A 19,431-nucleotide genomic window follows, 5' to 3' on the forward strand; every position below is an offset into this window, starting at 1 on the left:
CTGTTCCCAGTTCTCCAATAAGCACCTCTGGAAAGTGTTCCTTGGGTCTGATCTGAATCCCTCTTGCCTCAGCTCTGACTTGGCCTGTCTTTGTTGAGACCTCAGCGGGGTGGAGGATTGGCTTTCATCTCCTTGCAGACACCTGGGGTGCTTCTATGAGCTCCCAGCCTTTTCTCCACCCCCACCTTGCACAGAGGCCTCCCCCCACCAGGAGGGAGTGAGGTGTGTGCTCTAAAAATACCTTAATCCCTCCCTGCTCTCACTCTAATTAAGCTGAGTGAGTCACTACTTTAAGTAATTTATTGCTAGTTACATAATTGCTTTAATATTTGGTTCTAGAACTGGGGAACAAAAGTGCCCCCCTTCTTTTCAGGGAATTGCTAATCCACAGAGGGGTTTACAGCTCCTGGAAGGGGGAGACAGGAAGACATGTGGAGTCATATTGGGTAGGCCCCTGCTCCAGTCTGGACCAACACATAGCCATTCCCATCAGGGCCACAGGGCTCACCTACCTGATCAAGAGGCAGGTTTATGGGAACACCAACTCTCTACTTTGTCACCTACTCTGTGCATTTCTGAGGCCACCACTTCCAACTGACCTGGCTCTCAGACCCAGAGTCTCCCCTCAGGAGATCACAGCCTGAACATCCCTTCCCCTCTTTGGCCTCATTACCTCTGCCAGTCTACAGGAACCAAGGCCCAGAAAGGGTGGGCAGTTCCTTGGCATCTCCCAGCATGTTAGAGGCATCCCAGTCTATGTGCCCAGGTTGTCAGCTCAAGGAAAACCCGGGACTTCTCACAGCCCTGTAAAAAGTCACCCCCCAAAGAGATTGACTGCAAAGGGCACAGGGAAGTCTGGGGGGGAATACTGTTCTATTCTTGATTGAAATGGTAGTTATATGACTGTATATATTTACTAAAACTCATCGAATCATACCCTTTAAATTGGCGATTTTATTGTATGTAAATTATACTTTAATAAAATGGACGTAAAAAATTAAATTTAAAAAAAGAAGCCGTGCCCCCATCTGCTGAGCCCCCCTCCCCCATAGCAAAACAGCAGTTCAGGCTCAGCAGTCACACAGAAACTGAGGGGGGAGGGTGCAAAGAACCAGTCATGGAGGGCACATAGTAGGTACTCACAGGGATGTTTGTTTCACTCAGTTCCAATTAGCAAGGACTCACTAGGCACCTCCCGGGTGTACTTGCACATCCTTGATCTCATTAGCTTTCCCTCAGCTCTCACGCAGCCCAAAGGGGAGCCAAACTGCATGCCACGTACATCACACACTTGTCTCATTTAATCCTTGCAGCAGCCCTAATGAGGTGGGTTCTATTAGCGTGCCCCTTTTACAGATGAGGGAACAAAGGTGGCAGAACTCACACACATCCTGCTGCCAAGAAGTGGAGGAGCTGATACTTGAATGAGGAGACAGTCCCCAAGGCTTGTGCTCATAACCACTCCCCTCTACACCTCCCTTTATCAAGCTAAATGGGTTAGGGTTAGGAGACCATGTATGGAGGATGTGCCTCCGACCCCAGGCCTTGGATCATGAGGTTCTCCCCAGGCTTAGAAGTTGAGGCAGGGTACACCCAAGCGAAGAGGGCGAGTGAGCATGTGTGAGCGCAGAGAGGTGGCAAGAGGCAGGACTGGCTTTGGGAAAGGAGGGAACTGGGTTGGGCAGCAAGCCTAGAAGAAACACAAAAGAAAAAAAAATGAGGCAGAGGACATCTGGCTATGCCAGCCTGTGGGTTAAATGCCTGCTCACACCCTGAGCAGCCAGGACTCCTCATTGTTATTCCTGACTCAGTGCCCCCCAAATTTGTCTTTGTTTGGCTCCCGATGGCCCAGTCACAACCCCAATCACCACCTCACCAGGCACAGGCAAAAGTTTCATCCCCAAGCTTGTCAAAGACTGGTTGGAAAACAGGGATGCCATGTAGCAGGGGACAGCTCCAAGGTTGGGGAGTATGGAAGGGAGGCCAAGAACTAAAGAATGATAGGAATTAACCCAGTGAAGGAAGGGAGCATCCAGGAAGAGTATTCTAGACAAAGGAACAGCATATGCCCAGAGGGCAGAGAGGCTGCACAAGTGGGGAACCAAAGGTAGCTTGGTCTGGCTTCCTGATAGGCGGTCTGTATTTATGCCAAGTGTGTGTTTCTGTGTGCTAAATCCACATCTGTGTTGCTTGTGTGTATACACGGGTTGGAAGGTCAGTTGTTTTTTTTTTTTTTTTAATTTTTTATGTTTATTTATTTTTGAGACAGAGAGAAACAGAACATGAGTGAGGAAGGGGCAGAGAGAGAGGGAGACACAGAATCCAAAGCAGGCTCCAGGCTCCGAGCTGTCAGCACAGAGCCCGATGCAGGGCTTGAACCCACAAGCCGCAAGATCATGGTCTGAGCTGGAGTTGGACGCTCAACCGACTGAGCCGCCCAGGTGCCTCTTCTCTCTCCTCTCTCTCTGCCTCTACACCCGCTCACGCACGCTCTCTCTGTCTCTCTCAGAATAAACAAACATTAAAAGAAAAAAAAAAGATTTGTCCTGTCTCCGTTCCTCAGTATATATGGATGTCTCTGTTCATTGTGGGTCTCTCCACGTCTTTGTACTGTGGTCTGCTTCTCTGTGTGCGGGCTTCTGTGTCTGCTGAGCTTTTCTCTTGTTTGTCTGTTTCTCCACACCTGGAGCTGTATGTTTGTGGCTGGGACGCTTGGTGGCTTGGCTCAGGCAGCTAGAACCAGAAGCCTGGGGCAGGAGGGTGCAAGAGGGGGAATCCAGTCGCACACAAAAGCACCTCATGACCGTCAAGCGCTTAGTGGGGTGGAAGGCCGCACTGGAGATGCCAATTAACGCTGATAACAAGTCAAGGACCTGAGGCCCAGCGGAGGCTGAAGTGGGTCCCCACTGGCACTCAGGCACGCGGATGAGTTGGCTTGGCCAAAGCCCATAACTGCCCCCAGCACCAGGAGGGAGCCATCTCATTGACTCATTTCCCAGGGAGTCCAAGGCCCAGGCTCTGGACAGCAAGAGGGATTGAGATCAAACTCCAGGATGAAGCTTTTTTTTTTTTTTTTTTTTGAGAGAGAGAGAGAGAGGAGGAGGCACAAGTGAGTGAGGGGCAGAGAGAGAATCCCAAAAGGGGCAGGGAGAGGGGGCCGGGAGAGAGGGAGAGAGAGAGAAGCAGGGCTCACCCAAAGTGGGCTTGTGTTTTTTTTAATCCAAAGTGTGGCTCAAGCTCACCCGACGTGGGACTCAAACTCATGAACCATGAGACCATGACCTGAGCCGAAGTCAGATGCTTAACGACTGAGCCGCCCAGGCACACCATGATGATGGTCTTAAAAGGGAGGATTTTATCAGGCTTCGCAGCGGGCAAGGCATACATGTTATCAAGAGATGAGGCGGCAGGGACATGGCTTTGCTCTTGGAGGCTATGGTCTGCAGCGTGGCTAGTGGCTGCCACGGACGGGTGCTCTGGGGTGAGGAAGCCACAGGCAGGATGAAGCAGGGAAGGGTGCTCCTGGAAGAGAGTCTAGAGTTGTCACCCATCCCTGCATTAGTGGGTGGACACTGCAGAACTAGGGCCATAGCTCAGATGGGTGAGCCAGGGGTTGGGGACTGTCACTCCTCCTCTGACCTGCCTACACAGCTCACTTGTCCTCAGACACCTGCATCGCGGCCATCTTGCCTCTCACCTGGGTCTCCACACCAGCCTCCTCGCTGGCCCCTCTAATGCACCCTTCACTTGGGGCTTCCTAAACCCAAAGCTAACTGTGACCCTGCTTACGCCCTCCCTGGCTTCCCTACGTGAGCTGGGCCTCCACCACAGGACCTTCCTCCAGCCCAGCAGCCCTGGCCCCGCCACCCTGACTTCCTGCTGTCGTTCGTCACACCTTTGCTTGTGCTGGCTGTTTGCCTAGAATCACCTTCCTCTCCTCCCTCACCTGGAAAACTCACATTCATTTTTCAGGGATAAGACCCATCATCACCTCCTCAGAGAAGTCTCCAAGCAGCGGCCCCAGCATGGGCTTTCCTCCTTCCCTGCACTCACCCCATAAGGTTCACTGCCTGCTTCTAGCAAAGGGGAGGGCAAGGACTGTCCCGTCCATCTCCATGGCCAGGGTGACAAGCACAAGGCGGGGCACGTGAGGGCATCCTTGAGGAGGGGTGGGGTCAATGAGCAGATGATGGCTCAGTGGGGGCCCAGGGCACACCGAATCCTGAGAATGACATTCTTCAGAGCCCCAGTGCAGCTCAGGTAGGGAGCAGGGCAGAAGGAGGTAGGGAGCAGTTGGCACCCTCTCTGAGCTTCAGGTTCCCATCAACCATTTGTCCCTTGTCCCTCCAGACCTCCACTCGTCTCCTTTGACAGCCTCCTCCTCTGCAGAGCAGCCCTTTATTCATGGCCCTGGCTCTCAGATCTGCAGCACTCTCTCTGCCCCGCAGGCCTCACGGATGCTGGTCCAAAGGACCTCACCATGCCCTGTTGCATCCCTTCATCCTACCCCGTCTCCAAGATGCTTGCTTCATCAAACGGCCTTCAATTAAACCACGTAAGTGTGTCGTCTGTTTCCCCTCTACAAAATAGTGAGAGCTCCTTAAAGGATTGTTGAGGTGATTAAACAAGGTAATTTGAAAAATATAAAGGGTACTCTGTAATTGTCAGTTCTCTCCATCTAGCCTGCAGACTACACCCTACTTGGAGTTTTAAGACGACTCTGAATTCTCTGGCATGGGAAGGATGCAGTGCCTGGCTGTCTGCTTCTCTTCTCTTCTCCCCAATCCCTGCCCAGTCCACAGCACCAGAAAGCCTCTGCCCCCACACCACCCGGAACCCAGCTCTGAACCTCTCACAATGGGCCTCCAACCTTAGAGCCCCCCACAACTCGGCTCAACAGAAACTAGCTGGGGGCGCCTGGGTGGCTCAGTCGGTTAAGCGTCCGACTTCAGCTCAGGTCATGATCTGACAGTTCACGAGTTCAAGTCCCGTGTCGGGCTCTGTGCTGACAGCACAGAGCCTGGAACCCACTTCAAGTTCTGTGTCTCTCCCTCTCTCTCTGCCCCTCCCCTGCCCCTGCTCACTCACTCTCCCTCTCAAAAATAAATAAACATGAATTTGTTTTAAAAAAAGGAAGCTAGCTGCCTGTCTGCCCCCTCCCTGCCAGTGTTGCCAGCAAAGCCACCATCTCCTACCCATCACACCCCTGGCTCCACCGGTGTCTTCAAATCCAGCCCCCCACCTCCAATCCCAAACCTCCAGGAAGATGACGTCTCTCCAGTTTCCCTGGAAAGGGGATCTCCTGTTTGCATCTTCTCACTGCCCAGGCCACTGGGAAAAGCACTGTGGGGCTCAGACTTCCCCATACTGAGTGGGCACCTTCTCTGGCACCTCCACGGCAGCTACACTTTGAAAGGACTTCAGAGAGTTCGCAGCCAGCTTCTCTGCTGGGACAGGAGTCTCTTCCGCAGTCTCCCTAACCAGGCTGCCCAGTGCCCCTGCACTATGGGCAGGAAGCCCCTTCCCTGTGGGACTGCCCTGCCCCCCTCTTTGAGCCAAGCCGGGCTTCCAGGACTCCCCGGCAACCCCAGCACCGTTTCAGCACTAAGAGCCCAAGGAGGGATTATAGGGAATGCCTTAAATGTTAGAATAGTAGAAACCTAGAAAAGCATCTGATGCAAAGATGAGGCCCCTCCCCAGGTCCCACTCCACTGCCGTACCCCTCTCCACGGAATCACCATGCTCCACGGAATGACAGACTTCACAAGTTCCCGGGAGGAGCCTCACAGCAGGCAGACACTCTGGTAGAAACTTCAAAGGAATCATCCAAGGCTGAGGAGGAGTGAGAATGCCCAGGTGCAGGAGGGGGCCTCATGCCACAGAACTGGATCTCTACTCTGAGCTGCCCATCTGCTCCAGAGGCTGGAGAGAGGCTGTCTAGGCCAGACCCACCCCTCTTTGTGCTCTGGGACTTGCCATCTCACCCTGGATCCTGCTGTGACGCTGAGTCGACCGTTACCCCTCTCTGGGCTTCAGGAGCTGCATCTGTACAAGAGGACTGGGTGGGGAGTCCCTGGAACTCTTAGCGGGGTATGGGTATGGCCATGTCCAGCATCTCCATGTGATAGCCCTGGATCCTAGTTAGCCCAGCCCCAGCTTGAATACAAGACACCGTGCTCCTCTAGAGCCCTCACTGACTAGTAGGGGGTTCCGGCGTCTCCTGAGGGAAGCCCAGCCCTACACATGACAGCCCCTCCAGCCCAAGTCCATACACATCTTCTCTCTATCTTCAGGCAGGTGGGAATCAGAAGAGAAAGTATTGAATGTCCAGACCTTGGGCGTGGCTTTGCTGGGTCAGTGCCTTCACACACATTCACTCATCCGTGCCTTTACACCCAAACACGGACAGCCACATACACAGAGTTACGCACCCACACACAGTTTTATTAGAGCACATGTACATAACACCGTACACATAGGTGCACACACACTCACATACACATAAGCATTTACCAATAATCAGGCATAAAAATTGACACTCACATATTCACACATAGGAATGTGTCCACACTTTTATGCAAACACTGACCCACACACTCTTACATCTCAGACCCATAAACATACATACGCAACTGGAAGTTCACATTCAGGCACAAGCACGCGCGCGCGCGCGCACACACACACACACACACACACACACACACAAATAAACCAACTAATCTTACCCCTCATCTCAGCATCAAGTAAATCACAATCCAATAGAAACCCAGACTCCAACTGCAATGTCATTCCAGATCCATTTCCAAATCTAAGCCTGTCCCAGAACTGTGAGAAGAAAATATCTGGTCCCCTGGCTTAATCCCTTTAAAATGTCTGTCCCTGCTGTGTGGGGTCCAGTCTCTCCTCAGCCCTCCTTCCTCCCTGTGTCATTTCAGTAGGGCCCTCTCCCCCTTGGCCAGAACAATGGGCTACCCTTGCTCCACTCTTCATCTCTGCTCTTTGTCCAGCCTTTTCCTCCCGCTGGCCCTTCAAACACAAGGAAGATCCAGGCTGCAACTGACTGTGTGTGTGGCAGCACCCCCTGCTGGAGACAGGGGGCATTACAGCACAGCTCTAAGGTACACAGTCCTCCCTCCCCAGGCTGGGGTGGAGGGGAGTAGGGTAGAAGGGGGAGGAAGAAGAGGAATAAGTTGGGAAGAAGTTTGAGCAAAGTGCTGGGAGCACCACGGATGGACTTCAGAAGCCTCAGGCTGTCTTGTTTCTCCACTCCTAACCATTCAGCCCAGACTGCAACATCAATCAATCTTCCCAAAGTCCAGCCCTAATCAGGACCTGCCCCTGCTCAAAACTCCTAGGAAGATCCTGGTGGGCTGTGGTATTCTCAGCCTGGAATTAGTTGCCTGGGGTTTGCCTAGTCCACCTCTTAGCCTTATATCCCAAGGGGCTCAGCCTTTGCTTTCTGTTCCTTGAGTCAGGTCTTTGTTCCTCGGTCCTCTGCTGAGATGTCTAATTGTCTGTATCTTGCCTGTCCTTCAACGCCTGGCCTTTGCCCTCTGGCACAATAACCCATGGAAAGAGCAGGAACTTTGGGGGCAGACAGACATGTGCTCCAAGCCTGGCTCCATCAGTCACTGGCTGAATACCTCTGGACAAGTTATTTCCCCTCAGATCCTCTGTTTCTTGATCCAGAAAACAGGAGTCTCTTGGGTTTGTGGTGAGGATTAAATGAGATCATAGATGTGAAAACAGTGTTCTGGAAGCTGTAAACTTCTGTGTGGATGTGTGAAGAGTCCTAATTATGGCTTAATCCTTTTATCCCTACCCCCACCTGCACTGACCAACATGAAGCAGGCTGAAGGGTCCCTGGGGAGGGAGCGAAGCTGCTCCACTTTTGGGCCCTGCATCCCCCAGCACCCTCCAGGGCCTGTCCCCAGCCTGCCTCAGCAGCAGAGTGTGGATTTAGATCCAAAGAGGCCGTACTAAGTCTACTTACTGCAAATTCACGCCAGACTACAACTCCCAGAATGACTCGCAGACTGCCATGGGTGTGGCTACTGGTTTAACCTCTTCCTCATGGAGCCCCTTCCTCCATTGTATTCCCTGGGGATTAGTCCCTGACCAGTCAGGGCAGCTGAGGGAGGTGGTCACATGTCTCTGAGGGCCCCTCCCACAGAGCATCCACACTGCTCACCATGCCCACCACCGCGGCTCCATTTCAGACCTCCTCCTGTCTCCCACACGATGACAGCTTCTGGGCTCTTAGCTCTGGTCTCTCCCCCTCCAGGCCCCCACTGAATCTTTCTAAAAGTGTAGGTGAGTGTGGGTGGTTTATAATGGCAACAGCTAACCTTTATGAGCACCTGCTGCATGCCTGCTACGAAGCTCTCCACTTCCAGATTCTTCTTGGTGATCCTGCCAGGAAAGTATTATTGTTCCCACTTCACTATTCACATGGGGTTCAGAGAAGCTAAGTAGCTTGCCCAGGACCACATAGCTCTAGAGTAATGGTGCTGATATTTGAACTTCCAGCTGTCTACCACCTTCTCTGTCCTATTCTCAAAGCCTCCTCTGGCTTTGAACCCAGGTAGCCATCTAAAAAGTGAGAACCCAGAAGCCTCAGGGTCCACATCTTTCAGCAACTACACTGTTGGGAAGTCCTTCCAGATGTCTGACTTAAATCCCTTCTGCTGCACCAAGCCCCAGTTGCCTCCTGTTTTTCAGGGAGGGCAGTGAAAAGGGACTTCAGGGAATTCAAAAAGTGGGTCATGTCACTGGGGACTTGGCCTTTCCCAGGGAGCGGGCAGCTGAACAATGGGAGATAAATGTGTTGAAAACATCCGTTACTAAATATATCGACTTCCCGAGAAGATGGGGGTGCTGACAGGGAGCCCATGGTCCCTGACAGAGAGGCCACAATCTTGTGGTTCACACAAGCTAGGGCAGTCGAAGCAGCAGAGAAGGCGGTTCTGGCTGTTCTGGGGGTGGGGAGGAGTGGGGGGCTGGGGCAGAGGAGGTGGGAGGCCAGCGTGGAAGGGGGTGATGTCTCATCCTCCCAGACAAAGCTGCCAAGCCTAAGCTGGCTTATTTGCATATTACTTTGCATTCATTTGCATGCCACTTTCTGGAAGGGGCTCACATTCAACTGCTGCCGCTCCCCCATTTTCAGGGTCTCTGTTCACTGAACATCCCATTCTCAAGCAAGGAGGAGCCCCTCCGCAGGCCCTGATGGGGCCACTGGGAGAGACCAAGAAGTTGCAAATTCACAATGACGCCTCCAAGTCAAAGCTGCTGGCGGCACCTTGGCCACAGAAAGTGCTTCCTATAGTCTAACCTCAATTCCCTCACTTGTCTCCTTCTCCTTCTCTGCCCAGACCTTCCCCTACCCTTGCACTTCATGATTAGGCCACTCTGAATTCCTACAGTCCTTACATAAACAAAACCAAGCTTGCTTTCCCTTTGAGGCCTTTGCACATGGTATGTGCTCTTCCTGTGGGGTTGTCAATTCTGCCTCATGAAGGAAGTCTTCCTTCTAAGGCTAGCTCCAAGAGCCCCTCTTCTTAAATACCTTCCTGCCACTGGCAGAGGTAGGGGAGATCATGGGTGTCCCTCCGTGTGGTCACTGTTCTGTCTATCTCCCCACAGAGCTGGTATGTCTGGTCGGGCAGCAACCCAGTAAATGTCAGATAAATGAATGAATGAATCCTGATCCCCCTCCCCTGTCTCTCTCAGCCCCTGCAGTCCCCCTGTCCCTGGAAGACTTCCCTCACCTGCAGGAGGGGCAGAAGTGAGTGCCTCAGTCTCCAGCTCTCCCTCCTGTCCCGGAAGACTTCCCCCTCATGCCCACTCTCACAAAGTCAGGAGATTCCACACCTCTCTGGGCTGGTAGGAAGTTCTTCCCGTTGTCTATCCTCATCCCCTTTCTTGGCCATGCCTACTTCCTTATCATTCCTTTTGGAGAGGGGTCAGGGACTGGCCCATCTCAGTTTGACCATCTGTAGTTGGAATAAGGGCTGCTTATCTGTCTCTATTCTCTGCCCACGATGTGTTCATACCACTCCTGAACCATTATGCCCCAGCTTGGCCCTGCTAAGGGGGAAGGACAGTGACCCAGGATGGAGAAAGGGCACAAGGCCAAGTAGCCAGGCCTTGTAAAGGAGCCCAGGACAGATAAAACCACTCCAAGGGAAGGGCTGCCCAAGAGGGAAGGGATGAGCATCCCATCCCGGGGGTATGTAAGCAGGGCTGATCAGATCTGTGGGCAGGTTGCAGGAAGGAGTAAAGCAACTGCTAGAAGGTGGCCCAGATGCTCTTCATGTCCTCTCCCACTGGGAGGCTGCACTGAGCCTAGGTGCCCAGCCCTGTGCTGGGAAGCATGAGGGGGTGGCTCTTGCCTTAGAGTTGCTCCTTAGCTGGCTGGGTAAAGGACCTCACACAGAGGGGCATCACAGGGAAAGACCAACTCTGGGCCACATTCTTTTTTCTTTTTTTAAATAGGCTCCATGGCCAACATGGGGCTCAAACTCATGATCCTGAGATCAAGAGTCACATGCTCTCTGCCTGAGCCAACTGTGTGCCCCTGGGCCACATTCTTGATGCTGTACTATCAGGGAGACCTCAGGGTGGATCACAGGGTCAGAGGGAGGGGGAACCAAGGAGGGCTTCCTAGGGGAGGCTTCCTTTTGAAAACTTTTCCTCAGCAACCCAGTCCTAAGAGGAGAACCCAAGCCCCTTAGTCTGGCATTTGAGACTACAGAATCTGGCTCTTCCTGCCCTTTCTTCCTCTTCTCCACTCCCTTCTTCATCCTGCCAACCCAACCCCTTTCTGTTCCTTGATCACACAGCACTCTCACATCGGATTTCCATGCTGTTCCCTCTGCTCTTCCCATGGGCAATCCCCATCCATCCTTCAAGATGCAGCTCAAGTGACTCATCCTCTGAAGCCCCAGCTTGGTGTGGGTCCCACAGTTCCAGGGGGCTTCCCTCTGCACAGCACTGTTCACACTGCAAGGTTATAGGTCTCCACTCCTGCCTCCCTCATCAGACCGGGAGTCCCTGAGAGCAGGGTCTGGGTCTGGGTCCATTCTGTGTCCCCAGTGACCAGCCCCGTGGGCACCAAGCAGGCATTGGAGAGTCGCTGTTGAGTGAATCAATGAACGGATGGACACAGAAATGCAGGAACAGGAGCATGCCAAGTGGGTAGATTGTACAGGCCCAAGTAGCAGGAGCCTGGGGAGCACAGGCCTGCCCCGACAGCAGCCCAGCTCAGGGTGAGACTCCCAGGCCATTAAGACCGAAGGCGGGTACTGCTGGGAGCTCTGCCTCCCCTATTTGGCTAGATCCCAGCCAAGCCATCAGCAGTCCCCAGGGACAGGAGGCTGGAGTGGGAAGCAGAAAGAGTGGCAGGAGCTGCTTGGTGGGCAGGGGCAACTGGGGGTGTGGGGAGCATAAAGGCGATTAACCCTCACTGAGCCAACCCAGTTCAGGCAACCAACAGGTCCCCTGCAGGCCCTGAGGAAAGAGGCCTCAGTTTGCCTCTGATAAAGAGCTTCAGCCTCAGCCTCGTAGCCAGAGCAGGTTGACAAAGACATAGCCTCAGTTTCCACGGCTCCATGATCTCCAACCCTCTTCACCCTGGTCAGAAGTCCTACAGGGGATCTCTCCTGCTACCTTGTTGGCTTGAGCTTTCCAACAGCTTTTCCCTCCGACATCCTGACCCTCTGGGGTCCTGCCACTGCATCTCCCACCTGAGTCCAAGCTGAACCACCTCGACGTCCCCCATCCCATCGTTTCCTAAGCCCTCCAACCTCTCCCTTCAGAAAGGCCCTGGTCATCTGCCCCTTGGCCCACCTGGCCCCGGACCTCCCTGATGTCCACAGTGGCCTGGCCCCCCTGTCCTGTCTCTCTTTGCTAGTCCAACCTTGACCATGCCACTGAGGAAGCTTTCTCAAACTCACAGAATTCTGTCCCTCCATCACACAGAACCTTCTTGGACTCCCTAGGGCCCTCCGGATAGAGCCCAAGAGGCCTGGAGTTCAAAGTCCTGCAGGACAGGCTGCTACCAACCCGGTCAGCCTCCTCACTGCTCCAGGGATACGGGGGATCCCCACCCAGGGCCTTTGTTATGCTGCTCCCACTCCACCCCCACCTGTTAGCTAGATCCTGGTCTTTAAGCTTAATTATTCTCAAGCCATTTTATGTCTAGGAAGCTTAGGAGGCCCCAGAGGGCAGGGCCATTGTTGCCTATTTCATTTCTGCATCTCCCCACAGGGTGTAGAATGAATTGTCCTGGGCTCACAGAGGTGGTCGCACATTCAGCCACCTCCGCCCTGCCTCGGTGGGTCACAGTGTCCCAGCTGTGTCCTCAACCAGCAGGGGAAGGAAACAGCCACCCACGCACAGTCAGATGAACACACACAGAGACACACACACGTACACCAGCCACACAGGCACCAATATACACTCAAGCGCACCAGCACACGATCACACACCCACACCTGAACACTTATGCCACACACACACAGCGCAACACTAATATTCACGCACTAACAAATAAGCACACAAACAGGAAGGTGCGTGGAATCAAACAACGTGCTCAGTTTTGAGTCACTTTATTTTGCAGACGCGGCACACAGATTAACATGCGTGCCAACACATACGTTCAAACTAACACACACACACCTACACCCACACACACAGCAACCTGCACTCACACGTGTGCAGATGACCTCTCACAGTCACACAGGTTTGCTCACACATCCTGCCAGGCCACCGCACATTCAGACACCAAGGACTCTACAGGCCCTTGTACACCCCACAGGTCCCCTTGCACCTCACACCTGTAACACACATACACACACCTTCACGTGCAGGCATAGAACTGCACCTCCACTGACCTGAAGACACACATCCCTTGCCCCCCACCTCAGCAGCCGTCAGATGGTGGAGGGGAGCCTCCACGGAACCCCCCATTCCACTCACCTGCACACGCACCCATGCACGTGGATGCACATGAGGCTGGTGCACAGGGGCCTCATTCAACCAGCCTCGTGGCTCTCTGGGACAGATGTTTTGGGGTAAAGTTGCCGAAACTAGTGGCCATGAATCCCAGTCCCACAAAAGGCGGTGGCCCGGGACCCTATTCTGTTCCAGCACCACTTACTCATTCATATTCATGTTTGTTCTCTCTCTCTCTCTCTCTCTCTCTCACACACACACACACACACACACACACACACAACACTGGGTCACAGACATCTCATCCTTCTCTAGGGTCCTGAACCAGTTTATCTCAGCCCCCCAGACCTCCTTGGAACTCCCTGCAGAGACACCCCCCACCCCTAGCCCCTGAAAGGATAATTCAGGTTCATTACCAACCCCTCCCCCAGCCTCTTCTATGGGACACCACCCTCATCACCCCCTAGGTTGATGTCTGAAACCCCCCCCCCTGTGCAGAGCCGCGGCCCCCCCCCCACCCCGCCCCAGGCTACAGTCCAGCAACGGGGCGCCCAGGAGCAGGATCGATCCTCCCACGTGGCTCAGCTCCACGCCAACCCCAGCTCCTCAGCGGCACTCCCAGGACCCTAGTCCCTGGTATGCCTTGCAGCCGCTCACCCAAACCCCAGCCCCTGGAGAGTACTCACGGCTCAGCCGGTCGCGCTGCCGGGTACTGCTGGCTCCTGCAGAGGATGGAGTGGCCGCATGCCTGCCCCATCGCTCCTCATCGTCTGCCTCCCCAGCCAGACTAAGGTGGCCCCTCGCCCTGTCCACCCTGCCCGGGGTTCCAGGCAGGGTGCCTGGCCCAGTGGGCACAAGGACCAAGAGCAGGAGCCTGTCCCCAACTCAGTCTGGACTCAACACCCCAGTCCAGCGCTGCTGCTGCTGCTGCCCCAGTTGCTCCCACCTCTCCTGCTGCCACTGCCTCTGCCGCTAGGCTGGCTCCGGGAGGAGGTTGGAGCAGGTCTGATAATGCAGAAGGGGGAGGGAGGAGGGAGGAGGAACAGAGAGGCCCAGACAGAGAGGGAGAGAGGGAGGGAGGGGTAGAGAGAGACTCTGGCTGGGAGAGAGGAAAAGAAAGACTCACACACAGAGGAACAGGCAGAGAGAGAAACAGAGACAGAGAGAAACAGACAGGAAGGAGAAACACATGAAGGAAAGAAGAAAGGGAGCAGAGCTCCAGAGAGATCAAGATGGAAATATAAAGAGATCAGAGAGGCATAGGGAAAACACACACAGAGGAACAAAGACAGAAAAGAAAAGAAAAGAAAAGAAGAAAAAAAAAAAAAGCAGAGATGGAAATGGGGGAGGGGAGAGAGACAGACAGACATACAGACAGGCAGACTGACAGAGGAACCCAGAGAGGTACGAGGATGAAGGATTTGCACTGTGCACTGACTAGAATGGGAGCTGGGGTGAGGGGCAGATGGACGGAACCCAGACCCTGTGCTACCCCATTACAGAGGCTCTCAGGGTCAGGAGACACTTCTCACCCTCCTCAAGAAAGGAAGGGCTGGGCCTCCAGGCAGAATCAGCTCCTCTGGGCTCCCTGAGTCGGTATCATGTATAGGGGGTGCATCCCCAGCATAGAGCTGGGGATGCAGGAGGCTCTGGGTGCTCTTGCTAATGGTCTTTGAACTCAGAGCTTTGTCACTGAGTCTACCTCTTGGTGGCTCTGCTTAGCTGGGACACTGTGGGAGCTGATGCTGAAGTGTGCACTTTTTAAAAAAATATATATTTTTTAAGTTGATTTCTTCATTTTGAGGGTGAGGGAGGGTCAGAGAGAGAGGGAGAGAGACAGAATCCCAAGCAGGCTTCACACTGTCAGCACAGAGCCCGATGTGGGGCTCGAACTCACGAACCGTGAGATCGTGATCTGAGCCGAAATCAAGAGTTGGACGCTCAACCAACTGAGCCACCCAGGCGCCTCAAAGATTTTATTTTTAATCTCTACACCCAACATGGGACTCAAACTCACAACCCTGATGAGTCACATGCTCTACTGAATGAGCCATCCAGGCGCCCAGAAACATGCACTTGTACTAGGAGTTGTGGGCACAACTTGCCCACGTGGTTTTCAGTGTCCACAGGTTATAGGCATGGGAAGAGGCCTGCTGTACCTCTGCCCTGTTGCCAGAGAGGACTCCTCAGGAGGAAGCCTTAACCCAATGGAATTGGGGCATTTTAGGCAATGGACAGGTAGGGAGTTGTCTCAGCAGAGGGACTGTTGGACATAAAAGAAAATGCTCCACACCTTGAGGTGGGAAATGGGGGTTCAAATGCTGGCTCCTCCACTAACTTATTCATTTGTTCACAAACACCTGTCATTGGCCAACTTCATTAAATATGACTCAGACGGCTCCTTGCCTTGGAGAAGCACCCAGTCAAGTTGTGTGTGTGGTGGTGTGGGGGGGGGGGGGGAGGCAGGAGATGAAATGACTTGTAGTGTGACAGAGGGAAGCACAGAGTATGTAGTGCCCAAACAGGGCCTCTGACCCAGTCTGGGGTTGGTAAGCATTCCTGTAGAAGAGAATATCAGCTGAGTCTTTAAAAGGAGGAGACCAGGAAAAGCAGGTATATTCCAGTCTATGGGGGCCATGTGTAATCCTCACCAATAACCTCGCTTCTCTGACCTGTGGGGACAAGGACCCCTGCCACACACAACAGGATCCATGCAGAAGCGCCCATGAGACTGAGGGAAAACCTAATCCCTGTTAACAGGCACAGAGGTGCAGCGGTGGTGGGATGGACAGGAATGATGCAGCTTGTGCAGGAGGCCTGTCCAGGCTGACAGAAAGCAGTTTTCTCATGGCTTACTAAGTGTCAGGAAAGAAACTATGAGGGAGCTTTTGCTTCCCACTGTGGCCCCAGAAGGTCTAGTTTCAGATCTCTGAAAACTCTGGGCAAACTGTTTTCTCAGCCTGACCCATACCTGGGACCTTACTGCTCCATGCCTGCTGGCTAGGAAGGCATTTCTCGGGCCCAGAAAGCCAAGGCCCTGGATCATGTCCAGGCTTGGCCTCTCACAACTCCCCTTCACGCCCCAAGGAGCCTGGCAGTAAGAAGCTGAGTCAGAGGAGCTCAAAGGAGGGCACCTGTTGGGCACAGGAGAAGCTGGTGCGTTGAAGCCTCACCTGCCCCTCAGCCTCCTTTCTGCCCTCTCGCTCTGGAAATGATGGTGGAGGCCTCATCTTCAGAAACCTCCTGGGAATATACCCAAGCAAGACAGGTAGGAGGGAAGGTCTCCTCCCATTCCACTACCACACCAGACTCCACAGTTGCCCCAGAACAAAGGAGTCTGCAGGAATGAGGTGCAAGATCCAGGACTACTGGGTACTCTGGTACTCTAGGACTTACAGCCAGGCAGGTAGAGGGTCAAATCCCAGCTCTGCCATCCATGCACCCTGGGCAAGTTATTTAACTTCTCTTAACTTCAGTTCAGCTTTCTCATCTGAAAGGAGAGGTCACAAATTCCAAGCTCAAAGAGTTGTAAGGCTTTGGAAATGTCTGTAAAGTTCCCAGTAAAAAGCCGTAGTCCTCTCCTCCCTTCCCTTTTCCTAAAGAGGTTGAATTGGTGGGGCTGAGGGAGTAACAGCCTGAAATGCTGGGGTAGGGGCTCTTGTAGGGCATTGCCGGAATGGTGGGGGTGGGGGGGGTGCTTCTGAAAGGGGAGAGGGGCCGGTGTCCTGGCCTGCTCTTCCCACCGCCACCTCCATCTGGCCTGCTAGGCCGGCGGCAGGAACCGAGGGCCCGGAGCGGATCACCGCGAAGCCCCGCCCCGCCGCAGGCCCCGGCCGCTCTCCCGGGTGCTGATCGGGGCGTGCCGCGTTCACGGGCCCTGGCCCGCCGCCCTGCAGCCGGTCAGCAGACACCGGTTTTTGCTAGTTGGGGATCTGGCAGGAGGTGAGAGGAAGCTGGGAGGCGGGTGGGTGCCCGAAGCGACGGGAAGATGCAGCCTCTGAGATCCAGCCTCCGCCCTGCGCCCACTGCCTCGCGAGGACTGCAGGCTCCAGCTACCTCCTCGTTGCCAAAGAAGGCGGCTTCTTCTCAGCGCCCTCTCCCGCCGCCTTCCTGCTCGGCTGTTTCCCTCCCACCTTCCAGACGGCCCCTCCTCTGTCTCTCTCGCTGGCTCATCCTATTTTTGCCCCCTCAACATGGGTGCTCTTCACAGGGGCACCGCGCCCTGTCTCTCTCCTCTTTCTCCACCCCACCTTCAGGGAGCTTGGAGCCTTCCCCAAACGCACCAACTTCTAGTGCCTCCCCACCCCCACCCAGGCCCAGCCCTGTTTCTGGGGCTCCAGACAACCAATACAGGTTGCCTCCTGGACATCTGTGGGAACATCCCATAGGCCCACATACACCTGAATATTCACATCCAACGTATCTTTTGTCTCTATCAAAGGCATCAGCAAACTTCAAATCCCCAGTCTAGAAACTACAAAGTCGCTTTGCCTCTTCCTTCTCCTGCACCTCCTGTATCAAATCTATCACCGCCAATTCTCCCTCTGTAATTCTCTCCCATGTATTCACTCCCTCCATCACCCCCCTGGCCCTGCTTACTTCCTCCTCCTCTGGTCTTTCTCCAGCCCCCTACCCCAATTCAACTCCTCTATTCCACTCCACCCTGCACCGAGCACTATCTATCCGGTCAGGTAACTCCTCAGAATCCTTGCATGGCTCCCCAGTGGCTTCAGGATAAAGGCCAAGCTCCTCAGCCTGATACCTGAAATCTCTCATGATAGGCCCTGAGGTCTCCATCCTCTGCTCCACATACAGCAGGGTCCAGTCCTTAAGCCAGTCCTTTCTTCCCCTTTGACTTGGTACCACCTGTTTCCCAGGCTCACTTCCCTCTCCTCTTTCTTTTCTCTGCCCATTCCAAATCCTGGCCTATCCTTCCTGGACCAGTTCAGCCCACACCCTGCCCTTACCCACAGGGGACAGGGTGGGCAGGAGGGGTCACTGGGTTCTGGGCTGAGCAGCCTCTGGCTGCCTCACTCTTCCCTGTCATCTGCCCTATCACCTCACCCCCCACCCCCGCTCAGGTTCACCTAATTTCTTCTACTGGATCACCCTTTCCTCAAGAACAGGCCAAAATCCTATTCACCTCAGCCCCAGTCCCCAGCCTTTGGGCAGCCTAACCAGGGACAAGTGAGAAATGTTGATGAAGTAAAGTAGGAAGGAGGGAGACACAGGTGAGTGTGGAAACGAAATGGTGCGCTCTGGAGCTCAGTGCAAAATCACATCAGAGCAAGCCTTCAATAAAAGGCTGCAGGTGGATGGGGGGACACAGGAAGATGAGGGGTCCTCACTGGCCCGCTCTGTGCAAACCACCCCCCACCCCTGTTCAAGGGCAGACTGAGACCATAGAGTATCCCTCAGCCTTCTCAGGGGAAGGCTGGTAATTGGTGGAACATGGATTTCACGGAGCATTGGCCTGAAAACCCCTGGGTGACTCCCTCTGGCTGGGGACCAGGATGGGCCCACATCTGGCTCTTGGCAACAGACGCCTGGGGGTGGGGAGAGTGTGAAGCTCAGGGAGCCATCTCACAGTGCTTCTCTGCCTCTTCCTCAGCCAGGAAGCTGCCACCTGTGACTCCAAGCATAATGACCGAAGGAGCACCAACTCCATTCCAAGGGCCTGGCATAGTTCCCTGTGTTCCCACACTAAGCACAGACCCGATCACACCATGGGTGACAAGGCCCTTGCTGACAAGGGAGCAAAAAGCCACCCCAGGCTCCAGAACAGTTGTAAGGTGGTATGGCTTCTTCACCCCAGGAAGGTGGTTTTGGGGACCCAGGCCTGAGGGTTGAGGTGTTGTGGGCCTGCTTCAGGTCCAGGATCTGTCAGAACTGCCCTATGAAAGAAGGGGTGACCTCACACAGAGGTAGGAAGCTCCCATTCCTGATGGGCAGGGGGATGAAGTGGTGGAACAGACGGTCAGTGCAGGAAGGGAAGAGAGCCAAGGCTTATCCCCTCAGGCCAGAACCCAGTGATCCTTCCTGTCTACACTGCCCTGTGGATGGGGTGGGAGAGCAGGGGGTGCTGAACTGGCCCATGGAGGATGGACAGATTTGGGGTGGGCAGAGAACAGGAAGAAAGGGAAGTCAGCCTGGGATGGGGCTAGACCAGACACTTGGAAGTGTCTTCTGCCTAAGGTTGAAGTCATCCCCAGAAATACGGACCAGGCAGTACAAGATGCCAGAGCCAGTGGAATCCCATCCCTCATGGTGCAGAGGGGGAAAAGAAGGCAGAAACATGCCTAGGCCACACACGGAGTAAAGGGCAGGGCTAGACCTGGGACCAGGGATTCCTGGCCACCGCCCCCCCTCTACTGCCTCAATTTCTTTGTAATCTTCCGCCTCTCCCTCCTCCTCACCTCTTCCACCTGGGGACAAGGCTAGGAAAGAAGGCTGTTGATACAGCTCATGACCCTGTGG

The 19,431-nt window shown here is 54.2% G+C and overlaps 1 protein-coding gene across 2 annotated transcripts in view; it reads right to left on the reverse strand.

Moving 5' to 3' along the window:
* Positions 1-13,940, reverse strand: part of PDE2A (phosphodiesterase 2A) — a 94,048-nt gene extending 80,108 nt beyond the window's left edge. For both annotated transcript variants that reach the window (XM_040489244.1, XM_040489246.1), the window contains exon 1: positions 13,641-13,940. In XM_040489244.1, coding sequence (XP_040345178.1) covers positions 13,641-13,711 — 71 coding nt within the window. In that variant the 5' untranslated portion in view covers positions 13,712-13,940. The remainder of the gene's footprint in view (positions 1-13,640) is intronic.
* Between the last annotated feature and the right edge of the window lie 5,491 nt (positions 13,941-19,431).

This window comes from Herpailurus yagouaroundi, unplaced genomic scaffold (genome assembly GCF_014898765.1).
Source record: "Herpailurus yagouaroundi ecotype Mexico unplaced genomic scaffold, PumYag 180, whole genome shotgun sequence".
NCBI lineage: Eukaryota > Metazoa > Chordata > Mammalia > Carnivora > Felidae > Herpailurus > Herpailurus yagouaroundi.